Here is a 27,390-nt window from a genome sequence, read left to right as displayed (position 1 = left end):
AAAGCAAGGATTTTATCACTTGTTTTCTACTACTACTACTATTACCACTTCCTATAATGCATATCAAAACAGTAGCATTATGGTCTAATGCTGAAAAACCGAAGTAAAAACATTTATATGGGTCTAATTAAACTAGAATTTTTTCATTAATGTGGCATGTACAATTAAAAATCAGAACTTTACTTACATAAGCAGTTAGTCGTTGATCAGTTTTCTTCGTATTACCTAGAAATTAAAAAAAAAAAGAAAAAAAAAAGTGATTCAATTACCTAATCAAGCCACATAATCATCATGGTTTATTGACAGCTTTTCCAATTTTTTTAAAAAAATGTGCTGTGACAGATAAAAATACAATATAAAGACAACAAAATCAGGTATTTATTTATTATATATATAACCTTCCAAAACTTTACCACCTTGTCACTAACCAAGAACAGTTGTGGATCATTAACTTTAAAATTCAGTGAGTTATTTTCTTCAATTATCATTAGCATATAAGCAGACATTGCACAGTTAAGTAAATATTTTTTCATCTCTTTTATTCTTCTTCTAGCCTAACTGAAAGGTTAGATAATAACTGAAATGTTTTGCCTTTTTAGGTTTATTCCTCTAACTATCTTTTTTTTTCCAAAAGGAATAAATCTTTCTTCAAAAACATAACTAGATAAGTGCATACAGAGTCATAATTTCAATTATGATGCTTTAGTGTGACAGTTCTCATAGTATTACTGCTAGGAAGAAAAAATAATATGAGAAATATTTATAAATGCACAATAAGCTACAGCAATTCGTAGCAAACAGATCATCTATAACACTACAAAGTATAAAAATTTAATGACTACTAACAGGTTAACAGGCCACAATATTTACTTCATAACTAGAAGATGAAAAACATTCATATTTTACACTCACTTCTAGACAGATCAAGAGCCCCTGAAAACCCCCTTTCTCTATCTCCAGCAGCAACTGCTTGATTTTCTTCTTTCTTCTGACTTAGCTCCTAAATCAGTAAAATCTTGAATAAGTTTTAATAATGGCATGCAATGGAAAACATCTATATTTACAGAACTACAGTCAGCAGTCAGTTCTGCTATAACGTGGTATGTGTTCCTAAAAAAAATCTCTGGTTATGGCATTTTGTGCATTAAAAACAACAGGGCTTATGGGAAAAATAGGGGCAGAGCAGTCAAAAAAGTTAGAAACCAAATAAAATTTCTAACACAGGCTAAAACATCTTAAATTTCTAATAAATAAATAAATATTGCAGGTAAATATAGCACTGTAATATATGCATACTAATTGATATTTCTGTTCACTGACATTTTTTTTGGATTGTAAAATTTAAAACAGTAAAAAAGATAAGCAATCAATAACGACGAACATGGCATGCACAAATTGCACGAGTGAGATACGCAGTAACAGTTTCGCACATTAAAAATAGGAATGAATAGAAGATTCTGAAAATTTATATTTTTTATGATTGAAGATTTCATGGAAGGGGAAATACATTTCACCATAATAACGTAAAAATCTACAGAATTCCAGCTATCGGTATTATTGCAAATGCAAGAAGATCAAGTTCACCACCCATTTATAATTAAGACTGCACTAACAGAAAAGCCAAATAAACCGGGACCTGCAAATTGTTTTTAGTTTTATGGTGGTGACCTCCAGAAATGTGCTCCTCTCCTCACACCATCACGCCTCATGAAATTTTTGTTTGAACTAAAAAATGTGAGTTCCTGAACACGAGTTGGCCTACGATATTACCTGTTGTCATTCGCATATGAATACAGCGAATGACAACAGTGTGTCACCGACCGATACAACTACAGTAAATAAGAAATATAGCTCCCACACGTTTGACATTTTATAAGCTTCGTAAATTTGTATGTATTGCTACGCAGCTTTGTGCCAGGTTTTGTGTTCACCTGGTGTTACTCGCACACGAAATTGTGCATGAGGCAACGCGAAAATAGTGTTATACTCGCATTGTTCCCTAATATATCAGTCACGCTGGGGTAAATTTGTGTTGCCAAAATGTGCGTTATAGCAGAACTGACTTTGTAATCAGAATATTAACACCTATAGCTATTGTTCTCATTTCAATTACACATATATTGTAATTAAAATGACTAAACTTAATTTTTTTTTTTTTTTTTTAATTTTATATAAAAAAATACTTTTCTGTAAGATCAGTTATCTGATTCAATTTTAAAATAAAAGGGAGAATGAAGATAATCCACATGTCTCTTTTTCAAAACTCTTAATTTTAAATTGATAAAATTCTTTGGGTTATTGAATTGATTTAAAAAAGTACCAAAATAGCTAAGGGCAGGAGCCATCAGTATATAAATCATCAGTATCATAAAAGTTTTGTTCAGTGATGTACCCAAATTTTCTGGTGGGAAAGCACCACGAAAAACCCTTATCTGATGCTGACAGACTTGACCATTGGTTGAAAAAAATTCAAAAGTTTTTTTCCATCTGTATGGGAATTGAACCAAAGCCTTTTCCACAGCAAACATAGCTATTGGTCTAGCTTCAATTCAAGCCTTTCATGCTAAATATGTGAAAAATCAATTTGAGGAAGACTTCAAGCATCTGTACTGGCTAGTACAATCCCAGTATTTCAATTCCTTTGGGCATCTGTGGGATGAACTGGAAAGGCACATTCATCAGCCAGTCTTCTGCACACATTACTCTAGGAAATGAGGAGTTTTTAGAATTAAATGAAAATAGAGGATGCTGTTACACCACATAAGAATTTGTTATAAGATGTTTATCGAAGTGTTACAACATCAATATATGCTTAATACAAGTTGGCTACATTTCAAGGTTCGTCAGGCTTATGGAGTGGGGAAGACACAAATAGAAACAATTACAAAACAATTCAAGGTAATATCTTTTGAAATAAAAAAAAAATAAAAAGTAAAGCTCTATGTAAGCATACAATTGATATGTGATTTAATAACAGCAATATAAAAATGGATAGGATGATCAGTTTTGTTAACAAACAGTTTAACATTCCTTGTGTCACTTTGAACACCTTGTTGATTCCATGCCAGACAGTGTCCAAGCAATGATTTGAGCCGAAGATGGCTGGTTCAACAAGCTGTTACCTCGTGGTCCTAATAAAGTGACTAGGCACTGTGTCTATTTTCATGGGATAAAGTTGCTACCTAAGCATACAACTGATATATGATTTAATAATAGCAATATAAAAATGGATAGTAAGAAAAGTTTTGTTAAATGAATGGTCCAACATCCTTGTATCACTTTCAATACCTTCATAGCACCATTATGTGGTGCTCTGAAGCAAGACAAACAAATATCAGGCTATATTTCTTTCTTCATTTTTAGTATTTATTTATTTCCTCACTTACCTTGCACTTTTTTTTAACAGCAGTAATCCAGCTTTCACAGTCAGGAAATTTTTCCACTTCGAGTTCATCAAATATCTGCTTTAATTCATAGCCTGCCTATGAAATATAAAAAAAAAAAATGGATAGTCATTTAGCCAAAGATTCAATAGATTAAATCAGAGCTTTCCAAAGTGGATATCACATCACGTAACAAAAGATGTTTCCAAATTTTGCCATCGTATCATCATTGTTTTCACTGTGATTTCTTTTCACTCCATATAGTGATGTAACCGATTAAAATACAATTGAGTAACCACACTAAAAATTTATGACATTATTTCTTCATTCTCAGTGGTCAGTGACTGAACCCTCTCTTCCCCACCAAAAGGTAATAATTGGTGTAGTTAATTTCAGATGGCCGTGGTTAAGCCTGTACTTAGTATTGCACAGCTTTCCTCTCTCATTCTTCCTTATACATTTTGGCCTGAAACAAAGGAAGTTGCATTTATCAACAAATTAAAGATAAGGAACAAAATGGGTGAGGTGTAGAATAATTACAAAATTCTGTATGGTGTATAGAATTATTTTTGGCACATACATAGTGTCACCTTCAGAAAAGTTTGAAAAGTACTGGATTAATTATTTAAAATATTTACTCTCCAAAGGCAGCTGTATAATCCATTTGTACATTCAAAGTTAATGTTAGTTTATATTTTATTTTTTATAATTGCACAATATACAAAAGAAATCAAAATTGTTAAGCAGATGAAATGTAATGTATGTTGAAACACACATACTTCAGTAATGCTTATCATGAAAATATCTGTACTTTTTTCATACTTTTAAAAAAAGTACAGATGAAAGAATTTTAAAACTTACAAATACAAAACAATTATGAGATGTAAGCTTGTTAAAAAAAAACTCAACCTTATCCAAACTGAAATGCATTCCAGTCAAAGCATGCTTGATTTTTAAATAAAGTCAGTTTTTAAAACAAACTTGAATTTTAAAATTCTTTCATCATATTTTTTTATGATAATTTAACCCAAAATACAGTGAGATGAGTTACTTAAAAAAGAAGACCTTGCTGTTTTTTAATAGTAGATTAGTAAGCTACAGTAACTAGCAGCCATCAGGCTATAATTAGTCATGATATTCATTAACTTCAGTTTTGTAATATGTGAATGCACACTCATGCATGGGTATATGCAGGGCTTTTTTTGTGACGGTACGCAACGGTACGGCGTACCGGCACCTTTTTTACAGCATGCCAACACAGGTGACACGCCTGGCACGCAGTCAGTGTCAGCTGCTTCCAACTATTAAGGAGATCACGTGACAATGGGCGGAGTCAGCACCCGTCAATCATGGCCGTATCGCTAGTAGTACGGAAGGGGTACCCGTTTCTGAATCTCGACCGAAACTTCATTATGAAATTATTTTTACTTATTTTTTTACTTGGTACTTACCGTATTTTTACATTTTACTTATTATTTTTTATTTATTAAATAAGACTCACCTTTGACTTATTTTTAATATACTTGTATAATAAATTTATGCTTAATAAAATGTGTGTTAATAAAATTAATGGTCAAGATTCAGTATCGGATATAGCGTACCAACTGCTAGCGATACGGCCGTGATTGACGGGTGCTGACTCCGCCCAGTGTCACGTGATCCTTGACAGACGGAAGCAGCTGGCATGGTTGACACCCACTGCGTGCCAGCCATGTCACCCGTGCCTGCACGGAATTTTTCTTGATAGCAAAGAATGAGTACCGGCACCTATTTTTTTACAAAAAAAGCACTGGGTATATGTATATCCTTTGTCCAAAGTACACTGCAAGGACAGAATTCATGGGATACCTGGTTCCTGGGCAATACAACGCTGTCACCCCATTCGCTAGTGGACAAACCCAATGTTTGGTAGTTATATAGGTTCACTGCATTCACATAGACAGTAATTCGATGTCAGCATGGATAAACGTTGTGAGTTAACCAATTTTGAAAGAGGGATGATAGTGGGTGCCCGACGCATGGGTTATCACGGAGGTGGTACAGAAATTGCACTATCCCTGTTCAATTGTATTGAGAGTGTATCAGGAATATGCCATTTGCGGAATAACATCTAATCATGGACAGCGTTGTGGGCAGAGAAAGGTGGTGGATGAACGTGGCCATCGACGTCTGTCTCGCATTGTTTCAGCCAACCGGAGAGTGACAGTGGTACAAATCACTGCTGACTTCAACGAGGGAGGTGTGCCAGAAACATCTCCACCAAGGCCACCAGGTGATCATTAGCCGCAATAGGTTATGGGAGCTGCAGACCCATAAGAGTTCCATTGCTAACACCATGACACAGGACTTACACTTCAACTGGGCGAAAGAACATCGGCACTGGACCTTGGATGATTGGAGACGGGTCTCCTGGTCCAATGAGTCCTGTTTCCAGTTATTTCGAGCGGACGGGAGGGTGTGGTCCAGGTTACAGACCAGACCATCTGCATCCCTTCATAGTCGTCATCCACCCACAGGGCAATGGACACTTCCAGCAGGACAATGTGCCTCCCCTACAGAGCTGTGGTGACTAGAACATGGTTCGAAGAGCATTCCACAGATTTTACAACCATGGAATGCCTCCTCGTTCACCGGACATGAACCCTCTGGAGCATCTTTGGGATAGGAAGGCAAAAAGTATACAAACGAAGATTATAATGTATATATTTGGGATATCCAGGGGCATAACTTCCTATCTACGCTATTGACAGTCCTGGATTTTTACTTATGCTGACAAGGAAAATAGTTATATGTGTTTTGGAAGTTTAGTACTGGAAAAGAGGGCTTTTAGCAGGGCTTACACACACACACACACACACACACACACACACACACACACACACACACACACACACACACACACACACACACACACACACACACACACATGGAATTAATCCATGGTTATGGTGGACCACAGACCAGTGATGGATTGCCTTGTAAGAAATTCTTGATGGAGAGGAGAGGCATTGTGTTAATACTACTGACAATTCTCTGAAGCCCAATTTTCTGAGTATTTTCTCTAAACAGCATCATACAATCACCTTGTAACACAATCATACAATCATCATAATATCACAAGAAACATGACAAACACATACCAGATGATCCAACAGAACTGGAAATATTTGGTACCATAAATTACAAAACAACTGATATCCTATAAAAACCACACCAGTCATAATCATTCAACCTTAAAAACCAAAACATAATTATCTAGTGAACTTCATCTCATGCTCTAAATAAGCATTAACAAAAACCTACCTGGTTATCTGTGTCAACACCCTGAAGACAAGCAATAGCATTCCTAGTTTTCTGAATTGTCCAATTCAAGTTAGTGACTGAAGTCTGCAAGTTTTCAGAGGAACTGAACCCCACTTCTCTTAGTGTTTTCTATAGAATTAAGCAAGAGAATTGATAGGTATGCTCCCAATGAATTTCAAGAAAAAAAAAAAAAAGTAAAAATACTTAATAACAGGCAATTTCATTTGTGGAAACCATATAACAACATGAAAGACTTAATTTGTTTATTTAATAAACAAATTTAAACAATTTTAATTTAAACAAAACTTGTTTGGTTTAATAAACATGAATTTGTTTATTAAAACATATCAACTAAAAATGCCCCGACAACTAACGAGTTTGTTGGGGCATTTCACCCATATTGCCCATTCATTCCTCCACTGTAACAAACATAATTGTATAGCACCTCAGTTATATTATACATTACATGGATATCAAACCTTCCTAATGAAGCCATATATAAAATTTCATTAAACTCTTCCATTGGGAGTTGGACTGCTTCATGCAGACAGGTGTGGTGAAGAAAATAGGTGCTTTATAGATTTGCAAACAGGCCTAAAATACTAATTACAAACCTAAAGCAAAAAAGTTGGAATTACACTAAGATTTAAATAATATTCAGTCTTTCTACAGAAAACTATTGTCAAGATTTTATATTGCATGAATAAGTAATCTACTGAGATTTGTTGTTGTTATTTGGTTTTTAGGAGCATTAGCAACTAAGGCCATATTGCTCCGGGATATGCGGTGGTCATTCCCTGACCTTTCCGCATCCTCCGTATTTGGTGGTGACGGGCTCGAACCCCGGTCTAATCAAGAAGCGTATCTACTGAGAAATCAATAAGTTATTTATTACTGATTTTTTTTTTTTTTTTTTTGTTAGTTGTTGGCGCATCGGCTTCTGTGGCCATAATGCACCTCCCAAGGTTTTTGCACTACTCTGATCCAAGCCCGAGGCAGGATTCGAACCCGCGACCTTTGGGTTGCTAGGCAGGCACTTTACCCACCTGGCTAGCTCAGTCGGCATTTATTACTGATTATGTCCCCTCTTCAGCAGTGAGACAATTTGGCAGTTCTTGTTTTACTGTTGTTTTTTGGTTGTTTCTGGCACAATGCATGCTGGTCATAATGTATTAGTTCCTATAGTATTTTTATTGTGCATTATACAGTACAAGTGTTTGTGTTCACAAGCTGATCTGCAAGTTGTGGAAACCAAAAATATTACTTTCTCTGCCTGAGGACGTTAAGAATCCTCCAGTCTCTAACAGAATTCACACCCATACCTCTCTAAACAAGTTACAAGTGGCAAAACTATTATGCTGCCGTGGAACACAGTTCTTGTTTTGGCAATGACCACCCCAGTGGTAGTTTAGCAATTCCCATTGCAGCAACAACTACAGAGCATGCTAAATGTGCCCTGTGTAATTAGTTACATTTGTCTTTATATATGTAAATTGTGGTTTATGTTTTCACCAAAAAGTATTTCAATAACCATTCAATGAGCTGTAGTCAGAATCATTATAAATCAGGTTACAAATAAATCTTTTACAGATAAATGAATTTATAGGACTAAAGGCAAAACTAATGATACTTTTAATTTAGGAATCAAAATCAAAGAATCAAAGTCAACTGTCACTGCTGGAGCAGGGTTAATGACACTGGGTTGACAAAGGTTGCATGGTTATATTTCAGCACTGGCATTGAAATAATTAAAAAACTGTATACAATTCTGCACTGGAGATAATATTATTCCCTCTACTGATGAAGACTTTTGGTCATGAAGGCTGTTATTATTATTCATGAATTAACCTAAATTGCTAATATTATTTTATAGAAATAGGATTATCAAAAAGGTGAATCCACTATTTGCCTAAACTGTGATGCATATGATTTATTCAAGACTTACTGGTCTCTCATTAGAGCCTCTATTAACAAATGAACAGCCCAGCAGTATATGGAAGAAAACTTTCAAAAACATACCTTTACTCCTAATACTGAGCCATGGTTTGTCTAGTGAGAAAAGTAAGTTGCAGGGTTGCAAATCAATGCAGGCATTGAAATAATTTAAAAATTGTATGCATTACATACATGGTGAATGCATTTCATTTCTTTACTCAATATTAAGCATAGCTCCAGTCTTAATGGCCAAAATTTAGTCTCTGTTGCTGGAGGGACCAAAGTATCCCCAAGGCAGAAATTGAATGAAAATATGTAAACAATACTTAAATTAAAAAAAAATCTGGTCACTGATGACATAAGATACCAAATCAGGTCATCAATAAAAAAGGAATCACTTAATTTGGGACTACCTTTATCATTTATAAATTAATTTTTAAATGACCACAAATGTGGCCATAAATTCAAGTTATGGGCGGGGGGGAATGTTTAGCCTGGATTATAGGAAGTTTTATTTAAACCAGCGAGTTATAAATTACTGGAATAAGTTATCCACATGGTTTGTTTGTTTGTTTGTTTGTTATTTGGTTTTTAGGAGCATTAGCAACTAAGGCCATATTGCTCTGGAGATATGTGGTGGTCATTCCCTGACCTTTTTGCATCCCCCATATTTGGTGGTCACAGGCTCGAACCCCGGCCTAATCAAGAAGCGTGTGCTACCCACTGTTGCTCCTTTCCACCTGGCTACGGAGGCGCCCTTACCCACATGGGTGATTGAGGCTGACCATTTGGGTAAATTCAAAGGTCAGCTGGATGGTTACCTACGGGAGGAGAGAAATGCATAGATTGTCTATTTCCATTTCTTTTATTATTTATTTTATTTTATTTTATTATTATTTTACTCTTTTTTTTTTTTTTTTTTTTTTGCTAGTGCAGCATAAGCCTTCGGCTTCCTTGCATCATATAGCCATTACTAATATTAATACTATTTATTTATCTGACACTGATCAAATAGGAGCTACCAAATCAGGTCATCACTGAAATGGGATGTGAAACTGAAAAGTTTCACTTAATTTGAAACTACCTTTATCATTTATTTAACTCATTTATAACCTTACACATTATTTGGACACCATGCATTAATTAATATAAAAGAGATATAGTCGAACTCACCAGTCACTTGTTAACTCATCAAAAGCTGCTACTTTTACTCGAACTTCATTAGCTGTAGCAGTGCTTGGATAAGTTAAGTGGTAAGTTGTCTCCGGTACACTTAGCAGGAGTGGTTAGTGTAGTAACAGCTAAAGCAAAACGAATTTCGGACAGTTATAGACGGAGGCAAATGGGGAAGTTTGACAAGCTTAAAGAACGAACCAAGCCTAGGGGCAGTAGTGATAGCACCACCAAGAATTTTGTGGTGAATATGAGCAATAAACAGTTAACTAAGGAGCAGTTGGAGGTTCTAAATTTAGGACCGGAATTTGCCATGGTGCCGCCCAGATTACCCGTTGCAGAAGTAGCTATGGGCGTGGAAAGGGCTATAAGCAAACTTCCCGAAACTACAGCTAATGAAGTTCGAGTAAAAGTAGCAGCGATCCTGAGTCAAGCTAAAGATGCCCCCTCCAATCTTAATGTGAAGCAAAGAATTGCGCTAAGAAGCCTTAAACAGGATGATAGCATCGTAGTCCTACCCGCGGACAAGGGTAGAGCAACTGTGGTTCTTGATAAGGAAGCATATAGAAGTAAAGCGTTGTGTTTATTGGAAGATCAGATGACTTATAAAGTTATTCAGAAAAGTCCTCTTCTTAGGTTGGAACGCCAAGTGAACGGTATGGTACAGGGCTGGCTTAAGTCTAACAAAATTTCTAAGGAACAGTATTGGATGTTGCGCGCTACAGGTAGCCAAATGCCAAGATTTTATGGCTTGCCTAAAATTCACAAAGTGGATGTGCCACTTAGACCCATAGTCTCATTTATAGGCAGTCCAACCTATGCACTGTCTGGTTTCTTAGCCAAATTATTATCCCCACTAGTGGGGCTTTCAGAATACAGTATTAAAGATAGTAAAGACTTTGTTCAGTTTATTAGAAGCCAACCCATAGAAGAAGATGAGATCATGATTTCTTTCGACGTGAAATCGCTATTTACATGTATTCCGATTGATCATGGGGTGTGGTGTGCACGCTTGGCATTACAGAGGGACACCACCCTAAGTACTAGAACACAGCTAAAGCTAGAGGATATTGAGAAAGGAATAGAGTTATGCCTCTCAAGTACCACTATGGTGTTTGGTAATACTATGTATAAGCAGGTTAATGGTGCAGCCATGGGCTCCCCCATCAGCGCAATTATAGCTAATTTAGCTATGGAGGAGCTCGAGGCCAGAATATTTAATGCTAGTGTTCTCCCTATGCGCCCCTGGAAAAGGTATGTGGATGATACGTTTTCAATCATTCGAAAGGGGAGTGAGGATCAAGTGTTGAACAGCTTAAATGGCTTCTCCCCATTCATACAATTTACATCGGAGGTGGAAGAAGGAGGAGTCTTGCCGTTCCTGGATGTGTTGGTCTGTAGAGAAGGTCGACAGCTGAGGACTAGGGTGTATAGGAAGTCCATGTGTAAAGGGCAGTATTCGCATTACAGCTCAGCCCAAACCAACCATCATAGGAACAGTGTGGTAAGAGCTTTAGTTGAAAGAGCAAAGTCACATTGCAGTGCCTCCGATGATAGAAAATTAGAGTATGAACGGGTCGCAACGGATCTTGCAAAATGTGGTTACCCCCGGAGGATCATAGAGAAATATGTTAAAGGAAATCAGAGGAGAGGCGAGCCATTTACACCGATAGCCACTGCATACATTCCCTACTATCCGGGTTTAACTGATCATATAGCTAGAATACTAAGAAAGTACCAGACGCGTTGTGTGCAGCTTCCGGGACGGAGGCTGCGCACTATCGTGTCTCAGGTTAAAGACCCCATTAAAAAAGAGAACACTAGTGGGGTCGTATATAGCATTAGATGCCCGGATTGTGGGGAGTGTTATGTAGGGGAAACAAAACGCCGTCTTAAAGATCGTCTGGGGGAACACACTAAGGCAATAAGAAATGCGGAATATGGCAAGTCCGCCGTGGCCGAGCATTTTTGGGAGAAACAACACCAGATCTCCCCGGACGATGCTATCATCACCGATCGGGCGCATAAGTTTTGGGACCGTAAGTGGCTCGAGAGTTTGCGGATTTGTTCTACAATTAACATAAATAGGGATAGAGGTACGCGGATTCATCCCATCTTTGAGACCATTATCCTCAGAAGAGATGAACGATTCCGTGTGGCTTCCACTCGGGCCACTTCCAGTTCCACAACGCGAGAGAACGAGGCACACGAGAATGGAAACACGTGAGGAGTACCGTTAGCCTGCTGATATTTAAAGTTGTACTGCATAGCAAGAGTTACCGCTGAAGAAGAAGGCTGAGCCTTTGAAAGCTACGGTTTTTATCGTTTTAATCTGTATATTTATGCATTTTATTGATTGTAATGTAGCAGATTTTAATATTTTACATGTAGAGTTTATTGTAAAGTTAAATTTATTGTAGATGCGGGTTATTTTGACTTATTATAATATAGTTATCAAAAGTTTAGTTTCCCTGGTGTTTTTATTTCTACTTCTACGCAAGGTTGGTGCAAAACACTAAAGTCACAGCTCATTTTTATAATTTATGAAAAAATAGCAGAATTCAATACTCACAGCAGCAGTTTCTTCATCTTCATCCTCTACTATTTCCTGTAGACTAATAAGCTGCTGAAGTCGATCATCATCCTCTTCAAGCTACAGATTAAAATTAAATTGAAAAAAAAAAAAAAAAATTAATTAACATTAATGAATTAAAATCATACAATATTTCAAATGTCACAATAAAATATAGGTACTAAAGCTATGTTCACTGCTTTCCTACGGAGATATTCTGATATAAAGATAAAAAATATTTTTATTTTAAAATATTTATTTAAATAAATTTAAATAATAAATATTTAATAAATATTAATAATATAAATAATTATAAATAAATTAATAAACATTTAAATAATATTAAAAATATAATAAAAAGATATTCTGATATAAAATAAGTCATCACCTCAGTGAAAAAAATAAATAAATAAAATGTGTGTGTGTGTGATGGCAATTTTAATCTAAAACCCTAAGAAACAGTGCAAAAATGATCTCTTAAAGAATAAATTCAATATTACTACAATACCCACTTCCAGAAAAATGTCAAAAATCAGTTAAATCTTAAAATTAAAAAGATCAAGCAATTTTTTTACCTGAATGTCTAAAATCCTTGTGGAGGAGTCATTAAAATGAGAACACCTTGACTCCTGCCTCCTACTTTAACAGTACTCAAAAAATAAATAAAAACAAATCCCAAATATTTTCCCACATGCCGAAAATCTGGTATAAATCTAATTTTTCGTTATCAAATAATGTCCAAGCAACATACAATTCCATTTACATAGAGAAATAACTTTCATAAAGTTGATGATAAAAATAGAGTTGCTAAATTTCTATTGGTTTAACCTTTTAAAAAGTTTAAAAAAGGATTTAAAATATTGTAAAAATTTGAACTTTTTAAGGAAGAAATCCTTTTAAATAGAAACTTCTTAAAATGAAAAAAAAAAAAAAAAAACCCCACAATACTGAAAGAGAAAACTATACAATTACAGTACTGGATGCAATAGAAAAGGTTATATTATTTATATCGCAAAAGTGAAAATCTCAGAAGCCCATCTGTAAAGCTTTCCGTCATGCAGAATTTCACATACAGAAACTCCCAGTACCAATTTTGTTGAAACTGATTCTAACCAGAAAAACTTTATTTTAATCAGAATGGATTTGCAAAACAAATCACAGAGATTTAAATTAATGATTTAGGCACCTTTACTGAGGTTTATGATGACATAATCACACTGCAAATTTTAAAAGATAACAAAAGCACTGATGAAGCAAAGAATCAAATGAGTGAGCAGGACGAAGATGAAGAACTTACAACTATTTCAAGCAACTAAGCTTTTCGATTGCTTTTATAAAAGCACAGAAGCTGAGCATAACACTGTTTCACAAATTGCAAAAATTGAATATAATAATACAGTACATTATTAAATGTTAATATACTGTTCAAATAATACTATATATATAAATTTGTGTTTTAATGCATGTAAATAGTGCATGGAATGCTTATGAAAGTTAAACAATATTAGCGTTAACTGGAGTCATAACTATGTGATAATGTAAGCATTTTATACTTGTTAATTAAATTTTATTATTAAATTTCTACTAATTCAAATTAAATTTAAAACATCAGCCTCATTTATAATGTCAAGAATATTGCAGTACCGTCAATGATGCTGTAACTGAGTTTGAAAGTAATGAATTATGATAAAGCAAATTTATCAATGATGTGTCCTCTTTACTTTTTGTTTTTAAAATTTTACAATATGATGTCACATAACAAAAATGAAAAAGAAGGGGTAAAGATCTGGCATCATTACTGGAGATTAACAAAAACAAAAAATCTGAATATTATTCCTAAATTATTTGGAAATAGTTGGGAAAGTTTATACACATAGTACATATATTTTTATTAAATGTTACTAACTGAAAACATTTCTCAATCCTTAAGCAATTTTTGTTTATGGTAAGGTCAGTAATTTACTGGTTTTAAAATAATTCCATTAAATAATCCGCTATTTCAACAATTTTATTTTTTTTATTTGGAAATGTTTTTCAAGTTCAACTATATCCATATGACAACCAATTTAATGCTCCTTCAATCTACAGTTTCTAGAAAACAGGACATCTTCCTTTATACTAAAAAGATACCTTTTTTTTTTTTGGAAATGATAGATAAATCCCATACCTTTTCTGCTTTTCTCTTTGCTCTTATTTCTTTTATCCTCTTCAACATGGCACAACACTGTTCACGTTTTGCTGCTTCTGTATTGTCAGCAGGTGATCCTGGCAACTAACATTTATTTTGAAAATGAAAAATCAAGAAAGTTGCCTCATTTAGGCCAGTTTAAAAGAAAAAGATTTTAAGTAAGAAAAAAGAACTCAGTACTTTGGTAACTATGAGTAAGAAATGCATTATACTGAATAAAGCTGAAATTTAAAAGCTTGACAGTAAACTCTTCTATTAAAGGATATTAAAAATAAACTTATGACATAATTTGCCAATCTACCAATTTAATCATACTTTGAGCCTAAAAAGGACAGCTTTCCACAATACCTCTACTGTTAATGCAATTAATATATGCAAAATTTCTCCATAAAAAAAAAAAAAGTTAAATGTATGATTTAAATATTATCTCAATAGCAATCCATATCATATGGCAATTTTTATAACTTATTTCCAACTCAGTGTTAAATAAAAATATACAGTACAGTCAGTCCTCGTATAGCACGATACTTGTGTTCCTAGAAACCCTCGTGCAATGCAAAATCGTGCAATAAATTCAATTATAAATTCAAGTTATGGGGGGAAATGTTTAGATTGGACTGCAGGAAGTTTTATTTTAGCCAGCGAGTTATAAATTATTGGAATAAGTTGCCTTCATGGGTGGTAGAGGCCGACAGTTTGGGGAAATTCAAAGGTCATCTGGATAGTACTTTCGGGTAAGGGAAGCGCATAGGATGATAGGATTAATTTCCTTTTTATTTATTTTTTATTTCATTTTATTATTTTTATTTATTTATTAATTATTATTATTTATTTAATTTTTGTTTATATCATTGTTTTGTTCGGATTTTTTTTTTTTTTTTTTTTTTTTTTTGGCTGGTGCAGCATAAGCCAAATGTAGACAATAAAATATATGTAGAGTCTCATATGTAGACAATAAAAATATTTTATATCAACATAGTTCCGGAAATGCTTGGTTCCCGAGTTATTAACCGGAATGTCTTATCTCCCGCAGGTGATTTCCTTCATCACAAGGTACTGACAGAATCTGGTGGTTTTCCATTCCGACCATGTACTCAAATCAGGAGCAAGCGGATAAGCACTTTATGTACGGATTGGCGGATGGCAATGCTCTGGAGGCTCATCGTTTGTACCACGAAAGGTTCCCAGAACAAAGATGTCCAGACAGGAAAGCGTTTGAAGGGATCCATCTCCGCCTTTGTGAACAAGGGACCTTTCGGCAGCACACCTCATGCTGCCGACAGAGGATGATCAAGATCTACTACTCCTGAAGTAGAAGAGGAGATTTTGGATGTTGTGCATGCCACTCCTGGAATCAGCACATGCAGAATAGCAATGCAACTGGCTGTTCAACGTTCGACTATTTGGAGAGTGTTGTGAGAACACCAACTGTATCCTTACCATCTGCAATGGGTACAGGCCTTGTCACCAGCAGATTACCTTGCGCAAGTAATGTTCTGCCAGTGGTTCAACTCCTCACTTTCCTGCCTTAGTGATATTCACAGATTCTTGTGGGCCATTTAAAGTCATTGGTGTATTTGACTCCGGTAGCTGATGTGGACACTCTCCGCAATCGAATTGAGGCAGGTTGTGAGACAATACGAAACATGCCAGGAATTTGGCATCGTCTTCATGAGTCCATGAGATGTCGATGTGAGGCCTGAATGAGGACATTTTGAACAATTACTATAAGGTGATGTGAACAGTTAAGTGTCATAGACAGACCTTCAAAACTCAGAAACCAAGCATTTCCGGAACTATGTTGATATAAAATATTTTTATTGTCTACATATGAGGAACTCATTCCTGAAGTTATGCTGTGTATTTTTGAGACACCCTGTATATATACAGGTTGGCGCAAAATAAACTGAACAGTTTCTTTTTCTCTGTAATTTCAGAACGAAATGTAATAAATGAACTATCTAAACGTGAATGAAAGCTTTATTCTTGGAATTTTTTACATCATATGTGAAAAATAATATCGGCCAAATGACCACCCCTTTCTTGCTTGCAAATATGTGCTCTTTTCACGGTGTTCTCCAGGGCATTTCTCAGAGTTTGGAGATATTGCGGCTATCTCATGCCAGATGTTCTCTTTTAGGGCCTCTATGGTTTGAGAGTTATCGGCATACACTTTATCCTTGAGATAGTCCCAAAGAAAAAAGGCCTGGGGCAGCCAAATCCGGTGAGCGTAGTGGCCATCTCACATCACTATTTTTCGAAATGTGATTGGGAAAATGCTGCCTTAGGAGGTCCATTGTGGCTCGAGCGGTGTGAGCAGTGGCACCATCTTGTTGGAACCACATATTGTGGTCTTCTGGTAGCTGTGGCATCAAAAAAATTTTCAACCATTGTCCTATAGTGCTCTCCATTGACCATCTGAACACCATCATCATCCTCTTCAAAGAAATAAGGTCCAATGATGTGTTCAGCTGTTATGGCACACCAAACTGTTACCTTAGCTGGATGCAGTGGTCTCTGGTGAGTTATTCTTGGGTTCGCACTGCCCCAAAATCAACAGTTTTGTTTATTAACAAAGCCAATTAACTGAAAATGTGCTTCGTCACTCATCATCAAATTTGAAATGAAATTCTCATAATTTTTTGCGAGGTTTATGAAGGCATGGGTGTATTCCAGACACGCTTGCCTGTCTTCAGGATGAAGGGCTTGGACTAATTGAATCTTGTACGGAAAGTGATGCAAGTCCTCACGAAAAATTCGCTGCAGCGAGCGACGAGAGATCGTCAATTGAGCAGAGCGTCTTCTGGTCGATATTTGGGGTTGATCTGCGTGTTGCATACACATGCAATGTTTTCTATTGATTGACCACTACAAGGTCTTCCAGTGTGTCTGGCAGCAACAGTTCCCCTTTCTTCAAAATTTTGAACAGCAGCATAAATTGTGTTCCTACTAGTGCCTCATGAAAGTTATAAAATTGTTTATATGCTCATTGAGTTAGAACTCCTGACCGATTGTTTTCCAAGAACATTGCGACTATTTTGGTCCACTGAGCAATTGTGTACCTCTCCATAATTAAATTCTCCAAGAGTTACCTGTAAGATAAACACAAAAAATTACAAACCTAAAAAGAAATAAAAAAGTTGTGATTTTTTTAAAATGGTCAGCTTATTTTGTGCCACCCTGTATATATAACAAAAATTATTAACTGAATTTCCTTTCTTCACTAAGAAAGAATATTTTATGTTGTGCGTGTACACACACACACATGTCGATATACATGTGAGGTGTGGCAATAAGTTCCCTGGACTGTTGCAATAAAAAGAACACAAAGTAAAGGAGCTCAGAAATGGTTTTATTTTTATTCAAAATAATTATCATCTGATTGAATGCACACTTATTACCATTCTAAAAGTTTCTGAAAAGAGTCAATGGAGGCATCCAAAGAGAGATGATATTCGGTTCAGCGATCATGTTTTTCTTTAGGCCCCCAACATTCTGAAATCTCTTTCCTTTGAAAGCAATTTATCACCTTGGGAAAGAGGAAGAAATCCACTGTTACTAGATTGTGAGAGTGGGTGGATGGTTGATCTGTATATGCCATGTTTCATCAGAAATGTCTTCACAACAAGTGCAGAATGGGCAGGAGCATTGTCATGCAACAAGAACCAGCTGTCTTTCACTCAAAATTGCAGCCTCACCCAGGAAATGCACTTCAATAATCTTTGAGGCACCTGTACATAGAATGCAGCATTGATTCTCTCCCCTTCAGATATAAATTCCTTGTAAATCACACTGTTTATCAAAAAAACATGATCAGCATTGTCTTGATCCTGGACATCTATAAATGAAACTTTTGGTCTTTGGTGATAATTTTGAAGTCCACTGCAAGTTCTGACGCTTCATCTCTGGGTTGTACTGAAACACCCAACGTTCATTGCGACACTACAGTTGACGAAATTACAACTGTCTTGACAAGTCTGGATGAAGTTTTTGGATGATGGCACTCCTCACTGTTTCTGTCATCCATGAGACTGTAAGATACAAATTTTGCATGACCTTCCTTTTCTCTAAATCTTTTTAGCATTAGCATTATTAGTGGCAAAAGAAGAAAGCAAGTTTATACAGTATCAGACAGAAAAAAAACAAAACACTTCTCATTTTACCTGTCCATTCCCTCAAATTGTTTGTCCGGTTCTTCCTTGAATTTATTTAAGCTAACAACTTCGAAAACAGATGGAAGTTTGTTTCAGCAATCAACCACCTGCTGGCTAAAGGCAAACTTCCATACATCTATTCTGCAACCAACCTTCCTCAATATGTGGCCTGACCATTGCCTAATCCAATGGGATAATCCTCATGTGCATAGTGTGAGAAAGAGGAAGAATCCCATCAATATTGAGTTTGCTCGATCCATTCAAAGCCTTAAACACTTCAATCAGGTCACTTCACAGGTGCCTAGTCTACACTCATGGCAATTTGCAGAACTGAAGCCTTAGTTGGTAAGAGTACCCCTTTGTTTCACTCACCAATCTCGCTGCCCTTTTTTGTTCTCATTCCAGCAGCTCTACATTGTCCCTAAAATGAAACCTCCAGATCTGTATGCAGTACTCAAGATGTGGCCTGACCATTGCCTAATCCAATGGGATAATCCTCATGCAGAATGTGACAAATTGTCTCCTTATTCATATATCAGCCATCACTGGGTGGGACAAATGATGATCTCTTGCCACAATTTTCAAACTTAAGCAACTCCACCCTCCAGTTCCTCCTTAATAAATTTAAGGAGGAACTGGACAGGCATTTGGAGGGAATGGTGTGATTTTTTTTTTTTTTGGCTGATGCTGCATAAGGTCACTTGCTTTCTTGCATCACATGCCACTACTACTACTACTAATAATTTCAAGATGCTGATACACTCCCGCTTCTTGGGTCATTGCAACTGTCTTCACATCCATCTTTGAACTGCTTATACCAGGAATGGCCAACTTAATTTGTGATGCAATCTACTTTTTTCCTTCAAAATGTGTTGCAATCTACCATCTCAAAAATTTCATTGCAAAAGGTTAAAAAAGTTAATCGACACATATTGAAAAATGTTGTTTATAAATTTTAATATTCAATACAATTCAGAATTCTTATTTTAAATTCATACGTATTTAAAATTTTAATTTATGCGAAATTTGTGTCTTCATGTCATCTGCCAAGCTTTCAAAATTGGAGATATACTGTAATAAGGCCAACCGTAAAGAATCTTCTGTATGCATGTCCGCAAGAGCACAGCGATTCTTCGTCTTTGTTTGTTTCAAATATGATTCACATAGATATGTGGCACCAAAACAGGAATTTAAAAGTTCACTGCATTTTTTTACATCTGGGTACTTTTCTCAGCAAACATATTACCAAAACTCTTTTTTTGATGATCTGGCTTTTAGAAAGATATCGTTTCGAAATGTAATAATTTCATTTTCAAGTAATATTTTCTCCGTGTGAAAAATTGCAGCGATTTTTTTCTGCAATTTGTTTTGTATCTAAATCGACATTAAATGGATAAGAAATATATTGAACAATATCTTCAATTGTTTTAAAATCTGGTTTCAAAATTGTCCACAACATTCTCAATTTCAGAAACATATTTCTCACTATTAAATTCAAAAACAGGATATTTTTGCAAATGATCTTGCATATTTGCAAAATGGTCGAATTTTTTTTCTTTGAGATCCTTAACCATTGCCAAAAATTGATATTTATATGCAGAAATACTACTAATCATGTCACCCACATTTTTATTTTTTTCTTGTAATTCCAAATTCAGATCACTTAATTTACTGGTAAAATCTGTCAAAAAAGCTGCCAGATCACATAACCACTCCATACCTTGTAGCTGCTGACAATCATCTCCCCTTTGATCAATAAATTTTTTAAATTGATTCAGCAAATTTCGAAATCTTTGTAGAAACTTACTCCGAATCAGCCGCCTCACATCTGTGTGTAATATCAGATCTGGTTCATTTATATCAAGTTGCATTTTGAAAAGTCTCCTTTGAAGAGATTGTCCTCTGATGGAACTCACGATTTTGAAAGCGATGTCCATAACATTTTTAGTATTTAATCTTTTGCTGGCTAATGCTTGTTGGTGGATGATACAGTGCTCAAAAAATCTGGGAATTTATCATCCTTTTGGCACAATGTGATGAATCCGTTAAGATGCCCATCATTGCTTTAACTCCATCTGTTGTTACTGATTACAAGATTAAATAGTGGTAATTTAATTTTTTCAATAAAATGTTTGAATGAGTTAAAGATATCAAGATCTCTAGTTCTTTCTTTTATTGAAACCATACCCAGCAGTTCTCTAGGGGCAGAATCATCGAAAACCATACGAATAAAAATGAGCGTGTAGATTCATCCAGTTGTAAAGAAAAGGACACACAATTAGCAATATCAGCACACAATTGTTCGCTCACATTTTTACTCATTTTTTCGATGCATCGCATCACAGTATTTCGAGATAATTGCAGATCTTGAAGGGCACTTTTAATTTCATTTTTGTTCTTAAAATTTTCAAAAAGAGACTGTTATTTCTAAAAATGCATCTTTGATGAACTGACCATCAGAAAATGATTTGCATTTTTTTTGCAAGACGTTGACTCACTTTAAATGCTGCTACAGTTACTGCTTTAGATTGTAAATTAGGTGTCATGAAGAAATTTTGTTGCACGAATAAGCTGGATTTAAGTTCTTCTAATTTATTTTTTCTAAGGTCACTATTCGGCGGAAAATCCAATTGGCATTTATCATGGAGTGCATTGAAGTGTCTTTCTAAATTTCCTTTTCTGGGTATAGCCAAGGAAGCATTGCAAATCAAACAGCAACATTTTTCTTTCACCATTACAAAAAAGTATTCTAGTTCCCACTCTTGATGAAAATGATATGTTCTACTCTTTTTCGTAGCCTTCATTTTAAATCAAAAGGTATTAAATTAACATATAAGTATTGTCCAGTTATTAAATCATCAAAAGCAATGCTTACCGATTAAAACACTTTTAAGTTGTGCGAACAGGAAAAATATTGTCTGAACAGCTAATGTAGGATAATTGATGAAGAGGATTCCCAAATGAGGAAGTTGTTTCCAAAATAACCGGACAAACACACCACCGTTTATTGCTCTGTTTGGTTATATCCGTATAAGAATCAGTTTTGAACAGCTTTGTGATATTTCTCTAAAGCTATTTCTGGAGGTCACGACCATAAAACAATAAAAACAATTTGCACTTTCCGGTTTATTGGGCTTTTCTGTTAATGCAATCTAATTATAAACGGGTAGTAAACTCAATCTTATTGCATTTGCAATAATACCAACAGCTGGAATTCTGTGGGATTTTACATTATTATGGTGAAATGTGTTTCTCCTTCAATGAAATCTTCAATCATGCAAAAAATAAATAAATAAATAAATAAATTTTCAAAATCTGCTCTTCGTTCCTATTTTTGAAGCTTCGTAAAAAATAAAAAAAATAACGCGCAGGTATCGAAACCCGCTGCGCAATATAAAATTTTGGTAGCATACCTGACCGCGCAAATTGAGGGATGACTGTATATTTAAAATTTGTCGTGATTGACCGAAATTAAAGCCACGATTGACTGGTAGATCGCGATCGACTTGTTGGCCGCCCCTGGCTTATAACAACAGTTCCCAAACTACTGAGATCTATGGATCCCTTAAAAAAATTTTAAAAAGTTTACGGACCCCTACATACATACATAGAGGAATATAAACATATATAGGAACATATATATAGGAAAATAAACACATATTAATTGATACCTGACCCTCTGGAACTGGTCTACGGACCCCAGTTTGGGAAACGCTGGCTTATACCATTCAGACACACTGGTATGACTTAATGTTATATCACCATAAACAAAATTTAACATTTCATGTTTCTGTTTTAGATTTTCCTCTTTGAAGGCAATATTTGATATTCATTCATTACTCCATTTCAAAATTGTGACACAGAACATTAATTCTACTAACAAAACTGGTTGCTTTTGCAACCTGTCAACCTACTTTTTTTTTCTTTTTTTTTTTTTTTTTGTTAGTTGTTGGCGCATTGGCTTCTGTGGCCATAATGCACCTCCGAAAGTTTTTGCATTTTACTCTGATCCAAGCCCGAGGCAGGATTCGAACCCGTGACCTTTGGGTTGCCAGGCAGGCAACCCACCTGGCTATCCTGGCTGGCGTCAACCTACTGAAAATCTCTACATCACCATCTGTTGGAGCAAGTTTGAACTACAACAAGCCACTTTTGTTTATTTTCACACTAATCAAACATGACCACAACAACAACACCACTCCAGGAAGTTTATTTCCATACCTTGTAATACATGCAAACAAGCACAAATTACCTCAAAATTTATGCTTAGACGAGAAGTCTTACACCAGATTAAAAAAAAAAAATCTAATTTTGAGTCACCACTATCTTTTTTCTTGATTTAATAAAGAAGAAGGGTACTGTTTTAATGCAGGTAATTGAAATTAGTCTTTAGTATTAATAAGGCTAAATGATGATAGGAAGCAAACTTTTCCTGCATCAGCCACAAATAAATAATAATAATAATCAAAATTAAACAGAATATCCTACTATTTCCATTCCCACTAGTTAATTACCCATTCTGCTTCAAATTTAGCTAGACCCACTGCCTTCACTGCATCTGGAGGTAACTTATTCCAATGTTCAACAATCCACTGCCTATAGGTGAAACTTCATGAAGTCAAGTCAATTCTGTTATTTCCTAAGATTTTATATTTGTGTCTCACCTACGAGGGAAAACAGACTTTCTCATTCATTTTAATCTTAATCCATTCAGTGCCTTATAAGGCACTGAATGGATTAAGAAGGAATTCAGAATTTTGCCTTAATCAGATCTCTCCTTACATGTCTGGTTGTCGACCTCTGCAATCCACACCTTTTAAGCTGTTCCTCATATATGCATCACTTTGCACTCATCACTAATCTTGTCATTCTTCTCTGAGCCCTCTCCAGAAGTTCTATCTTTTTTTAGGTGGTCTCCAGACCTGAATACAATATTCCAAATGTAATCATCACCTTATAAAGAGGGATAATGACATCCTTCTCTGTATTAGCAAAGGCCCTATAAATCGTAGACAGAACACCATGTGCCTTTCTGGCCACCTGTTTACACTGCATGGAAAATTTCATGACAGACTGAACACAAGTCTTTTTCATCTTAAACCACTTTTAGCTCCTCTCCTACTAGCTTATACATCACTCCAGGTTTTCTGGTTTTAGAAAATGACACTACTCTGCATTATATTTTTCTGTTGTAACTGTCTCGGGATACTGTTGTCCCTCCAGTGACAAGACAGTGCTTTGGCTCTGGCACTTTAAAAATGACTATGTTTATCAACAAGTCAACCTAAAGTAACTAATATTATATTTCATCAAGTAACACCAACTTGTATTAGCCAAAAATAAATACTGAAGTGATGTCACTGTCAATGGAGGGACTACAGCATTCCTAGTTACAACAAAAGAAACATAACACGGAGTAGCATTATTTCTAAAACTACTTTTTTTTTCTTGTTTTATTAAAGAGTTTCAAACTGTGAAGGTCTAATATATGCTGTACATTTATTCCTAGAGCTCTAGCGTAACAGAAGAGAAAATATCAGACCACACACCAGGAGAATAAAATGAACTCTGACTTTTCTAATTAAGTTTACAATAAATTACAATATTTAAATTGATTAATACATTAATTAATAAACAATAAATTACAATGTTTACAATAACTGGCTTACTAAATAAAGTATCGTAATTGATGCATATAAAAAGTGTATCTGTGCCCTTATTGTGCACATCACATCAGTTATCCAATTTACTTTATCCATTAAAGTAAGTCGAAAGCAATTACTGAAATACTTACAGGTGTGAAAGGCAGTTGTATCCTGTGAACATTCTTGTCATAAAAATCTTCATCGGCCCATTTTACAAGTTCTTCTAAGTAATTAGATGCAAAATAGGAATGACTATGAAGCAAACTCTGAAAAAAATTTCGACAAAATTAAACTTCAGATATTTTAATTTTGAATTATAACATTCATAATGTTCTAGTTAAAAAATTTGGCTTGTTTTTCTCTATTCATCTTGAACAGAGAAAAACAAGTCAAAATTTAGCACACTTTCATGGAAAAACTGCCAGGGTAGGCATGGGGTCTTGTCAATGATATACAGGAATTTTGAGAGCAGGGATAAGAACACCACTTTGATCTTGTAAAGGGCCTTTAGAATTCACTTTCAGCAATTTTTCATACTCAGTTTTGCAAGTCGTGCCACATTAGTGGGTCAATTACACATTTGCTTATAGTTATCATATTAAGCAGTGCCCTGCAGCAGTCTGTAACTATCTCATGCTTTTTTTAATTGACTTGATTAAATCTTTTAGCTCACTTGCTCTCTCTCTCTCTCTCTCTCTCTCTATTATGTTATCCATTTTGGCATCCTTCTTTTATTCAAGTTGTGAGTTCATTTATAATTTCAATGAGAAGATTGTTTTCCCATGTGAGAATAACCAGCTGAGAGCTTGTTACTCCACCATTTTATTAAATATGCATTTTCCTATATTTCAATAGAAATATAATATGCCCTACATTACAATGAAGTTCCAATTCCAAAAAGCAGATGTACTTTTAAGGAGTTCTTCAGAACAACTTGATCCAAAACCTACAGTAATGCTATTTTACATATTTATATAAAATGCATTTTATGGTATGGTTGGCTATATAATCAAGAATACTTTTGATTTTTGGTTGGTTGGTTGGTGTCGTGTCCATTTGAAGTCAAATTGAACCATGCGCTGATATCACTGCTTTAGCTAAGTCCACGATCTTTTCGTTATAAAGTTCTCCCTGAAAGGGAGATTCGTCCATGCTTTGCAAAGTCGCCTGAATTGCAGGACAGCTGAAGATGTGTTCCGGAGTAAGCTGTTCTTTCGGACAGTTTCTGCAAAGTTTATAAGTTCTGGTACCATCCGCACTAATTTTCATACCTGCCATGTGTCGAGTTCTCAGTCTGGCAATGGTCTTAGTGATGTTCCTATTTGCATTAATCTCGCAGATTTGGTGATCAGTTTCTATATGTTTCTGTTTGAGTCTGTGTCTGGCGATGGCATTAGCATCATCTAGAGTTATGGTTTTTGAGGTGTTGTGATTTAAGTTTCTTGCCTCTTTTGCCAGTTTATCGGCTGCCTCATTTCCTTCTATACCCACATGCGCAGGCATCCACTGTAGTGTGCAGCTCTTTCCCAATTGATGAACTGTCTCCAAGTGTCGGTGAATGTCCTGTGAGTCCTGTGCGTCCATGTTTTATTGCCAGCAGGGCCGCTCTTGAGTCGCAGAAGATTACAAGCCCTCTGGCTCTGTCTATGTCTCTTAGTGAAATATAACTATTTAGGGCCTCAAGGATTGCCCTTAGCTCACATGTAAAGTTAGAGGCGATGCTGCCTGCACCTATGCTTTGTTGCATTTTTGTAGTATTTGTCAGGGTGGTGTGTATGCCTGCTCCGCCCTTGAGGATAGTCTCGTCAGAGGATCCATCGGTATACATCTGTACTAAGTCACGCCTCGAATAAGTCTCAATTGTTTTGATTCCTATAGCTTTGACAATGGTCTCGATTTCTTTTTTTGTACAGTGTTCCACGAGATCCAAATTTATTGTGGTATTTTGGGGGATGCAAGATGGTAAGGTAGGCTCTTGAAGTATGTCATATTTTGTGAGTTCAAGATCAAGACTTTCTCTGATTTCCTTATCGTATTTCATGGTAGATGACCTTTTGAGTCTTGACCTGCAGTTCCAATTTATAAAGGTCCTACGGGAGATATGATCAATGTCTCTGCTGTTAGCCTTATTAGTGAATTTAATTGTGTGATATCTTCTTCTTTGATTGAGTGTCTGAAGGCCGCATTCCTGCTCTGCTTTGGTGTTGTTTGTAGACGAAACAGCCCCGATGATTATTTTGGCTGCTCTTGCTTGGATCCTGTCCAGTTTTCCAAGTGCAGACTCAGAAGCATGTGCCCATATTGGTGCTGCATATTCCAAATTAGCCCTGATAAGTGAGGTATAAGTTGTTTTAAGTGTTTTCGGATTTGCTCCCCAGTTCGTACCACATAAGCTTTTTAGGATGTTTAACTTCTTCAGTGCTCTGTTGGAGCTGTTTTCAATGTGTTTGGTGAAACGTAGTTCTGTGTCGAGGGTTATACCCAGATATTTTGGGTTATCCATTTTTGAAGTGGGCACGCCGTCTATAGCGATAGCTGGGTTAAAGTTCTTTCTGCGGCTTCTGTCCGTGGTAAAAACTGTGTGGTTAGTTTTATGGGGATTTATCTGTAATTTCAGTTCTCTTGCCCAGTCCACAATTCCTTTTAGTGATCTGTTTATGGATATTTCTGATTTTGCCATGTCTCTGCTGGTATGCCATATTGCTATGTCATCTGCATAGCATGCAATCTTGGTGTCTTCGTCTATATGTTGATGGACGTTATTAGTGTATAGCAGGAAGAGCAGGGGACTGAGGACAGAGCCTTGCGGGACTCCCTGCCATGTTCTTCTGTCCCTGGAGTAGGCCCCATTATATCTTACTCTGATCTTTCTGTCTCTTAGAAAGTCTGCAATCCATATTAGGGCGTTACCCTTTATACCATGTTTGTATGCTATTTCAATTAATTTCTTTCTCCAGACTGTGTCAAAGGCCGATGTCATGTCGAGGAAGACAGCAATAGTCTTTTTTGAAGGGTTTTCTTGCAAGCCGTCTATGAT

The 27,390-nt window shown here is 35.7% G+C and overlaps 1 protein-coding gene across 1 annotated transcript in view; it reads right to left on the bottom strand.

The window, feature by feature from the left end:
* The window catches only part of Arp5 (Actin-related protein 5), a 72,395-nt gene that overhangs the window by 24,770 nt on the left and 20,235 nt on the right, over positions 1-27,390 (bottom strand). Inside the window, exons 8-14 of the mRNA XM_090388266.1 lie at positions 24,503-24,619; positions 14,534-14,638; positions 12,367-12,447; positions 6,687-6,815; positions 3,387-3,482; positions 913-1,000; positions 188-225 (exon numbers count right to left, since the gene is read on the bottom strand). Of these exons, the coding sequence (XP_090244392.1) occupies positions 188-225; positions 913-1,000; positions 3,387-3,482; positions 6,687-6,815; positions 12,367-12,447; positions 14,534-14,638; positions 24,503-24,619 (654 nt within the window). The remainder of the gene's footprint in view (positions 1-187; positions 226-912; positions 1,001-3,386; positions 3,483-6,686; positions 6,816-12,366; positions 12,448-14,533; positions 14,639-24,502; positions 24,620-27,390) is intronic.

The sequence above is a fragment of the Mastigoproctus giganteus genome, chromosome 14, assembly GCF_048544385.1.
Source record: "Mastigoproctus giganteus isolate SK-2022 chromosome 14, ASM4854438v1, whole genome shotgun sequence".
NCBI lineage: Eukaryota > Metazoa > Arthropoda > Arachnida > Uropygi > Thelyphonidae > Mastigoproctus > Mastigoproctus giganteus.
Note: the sequence above shows the minus strand (reverse complement) of the source record. Positions and strands in the feature narration are given on the sequence as shown.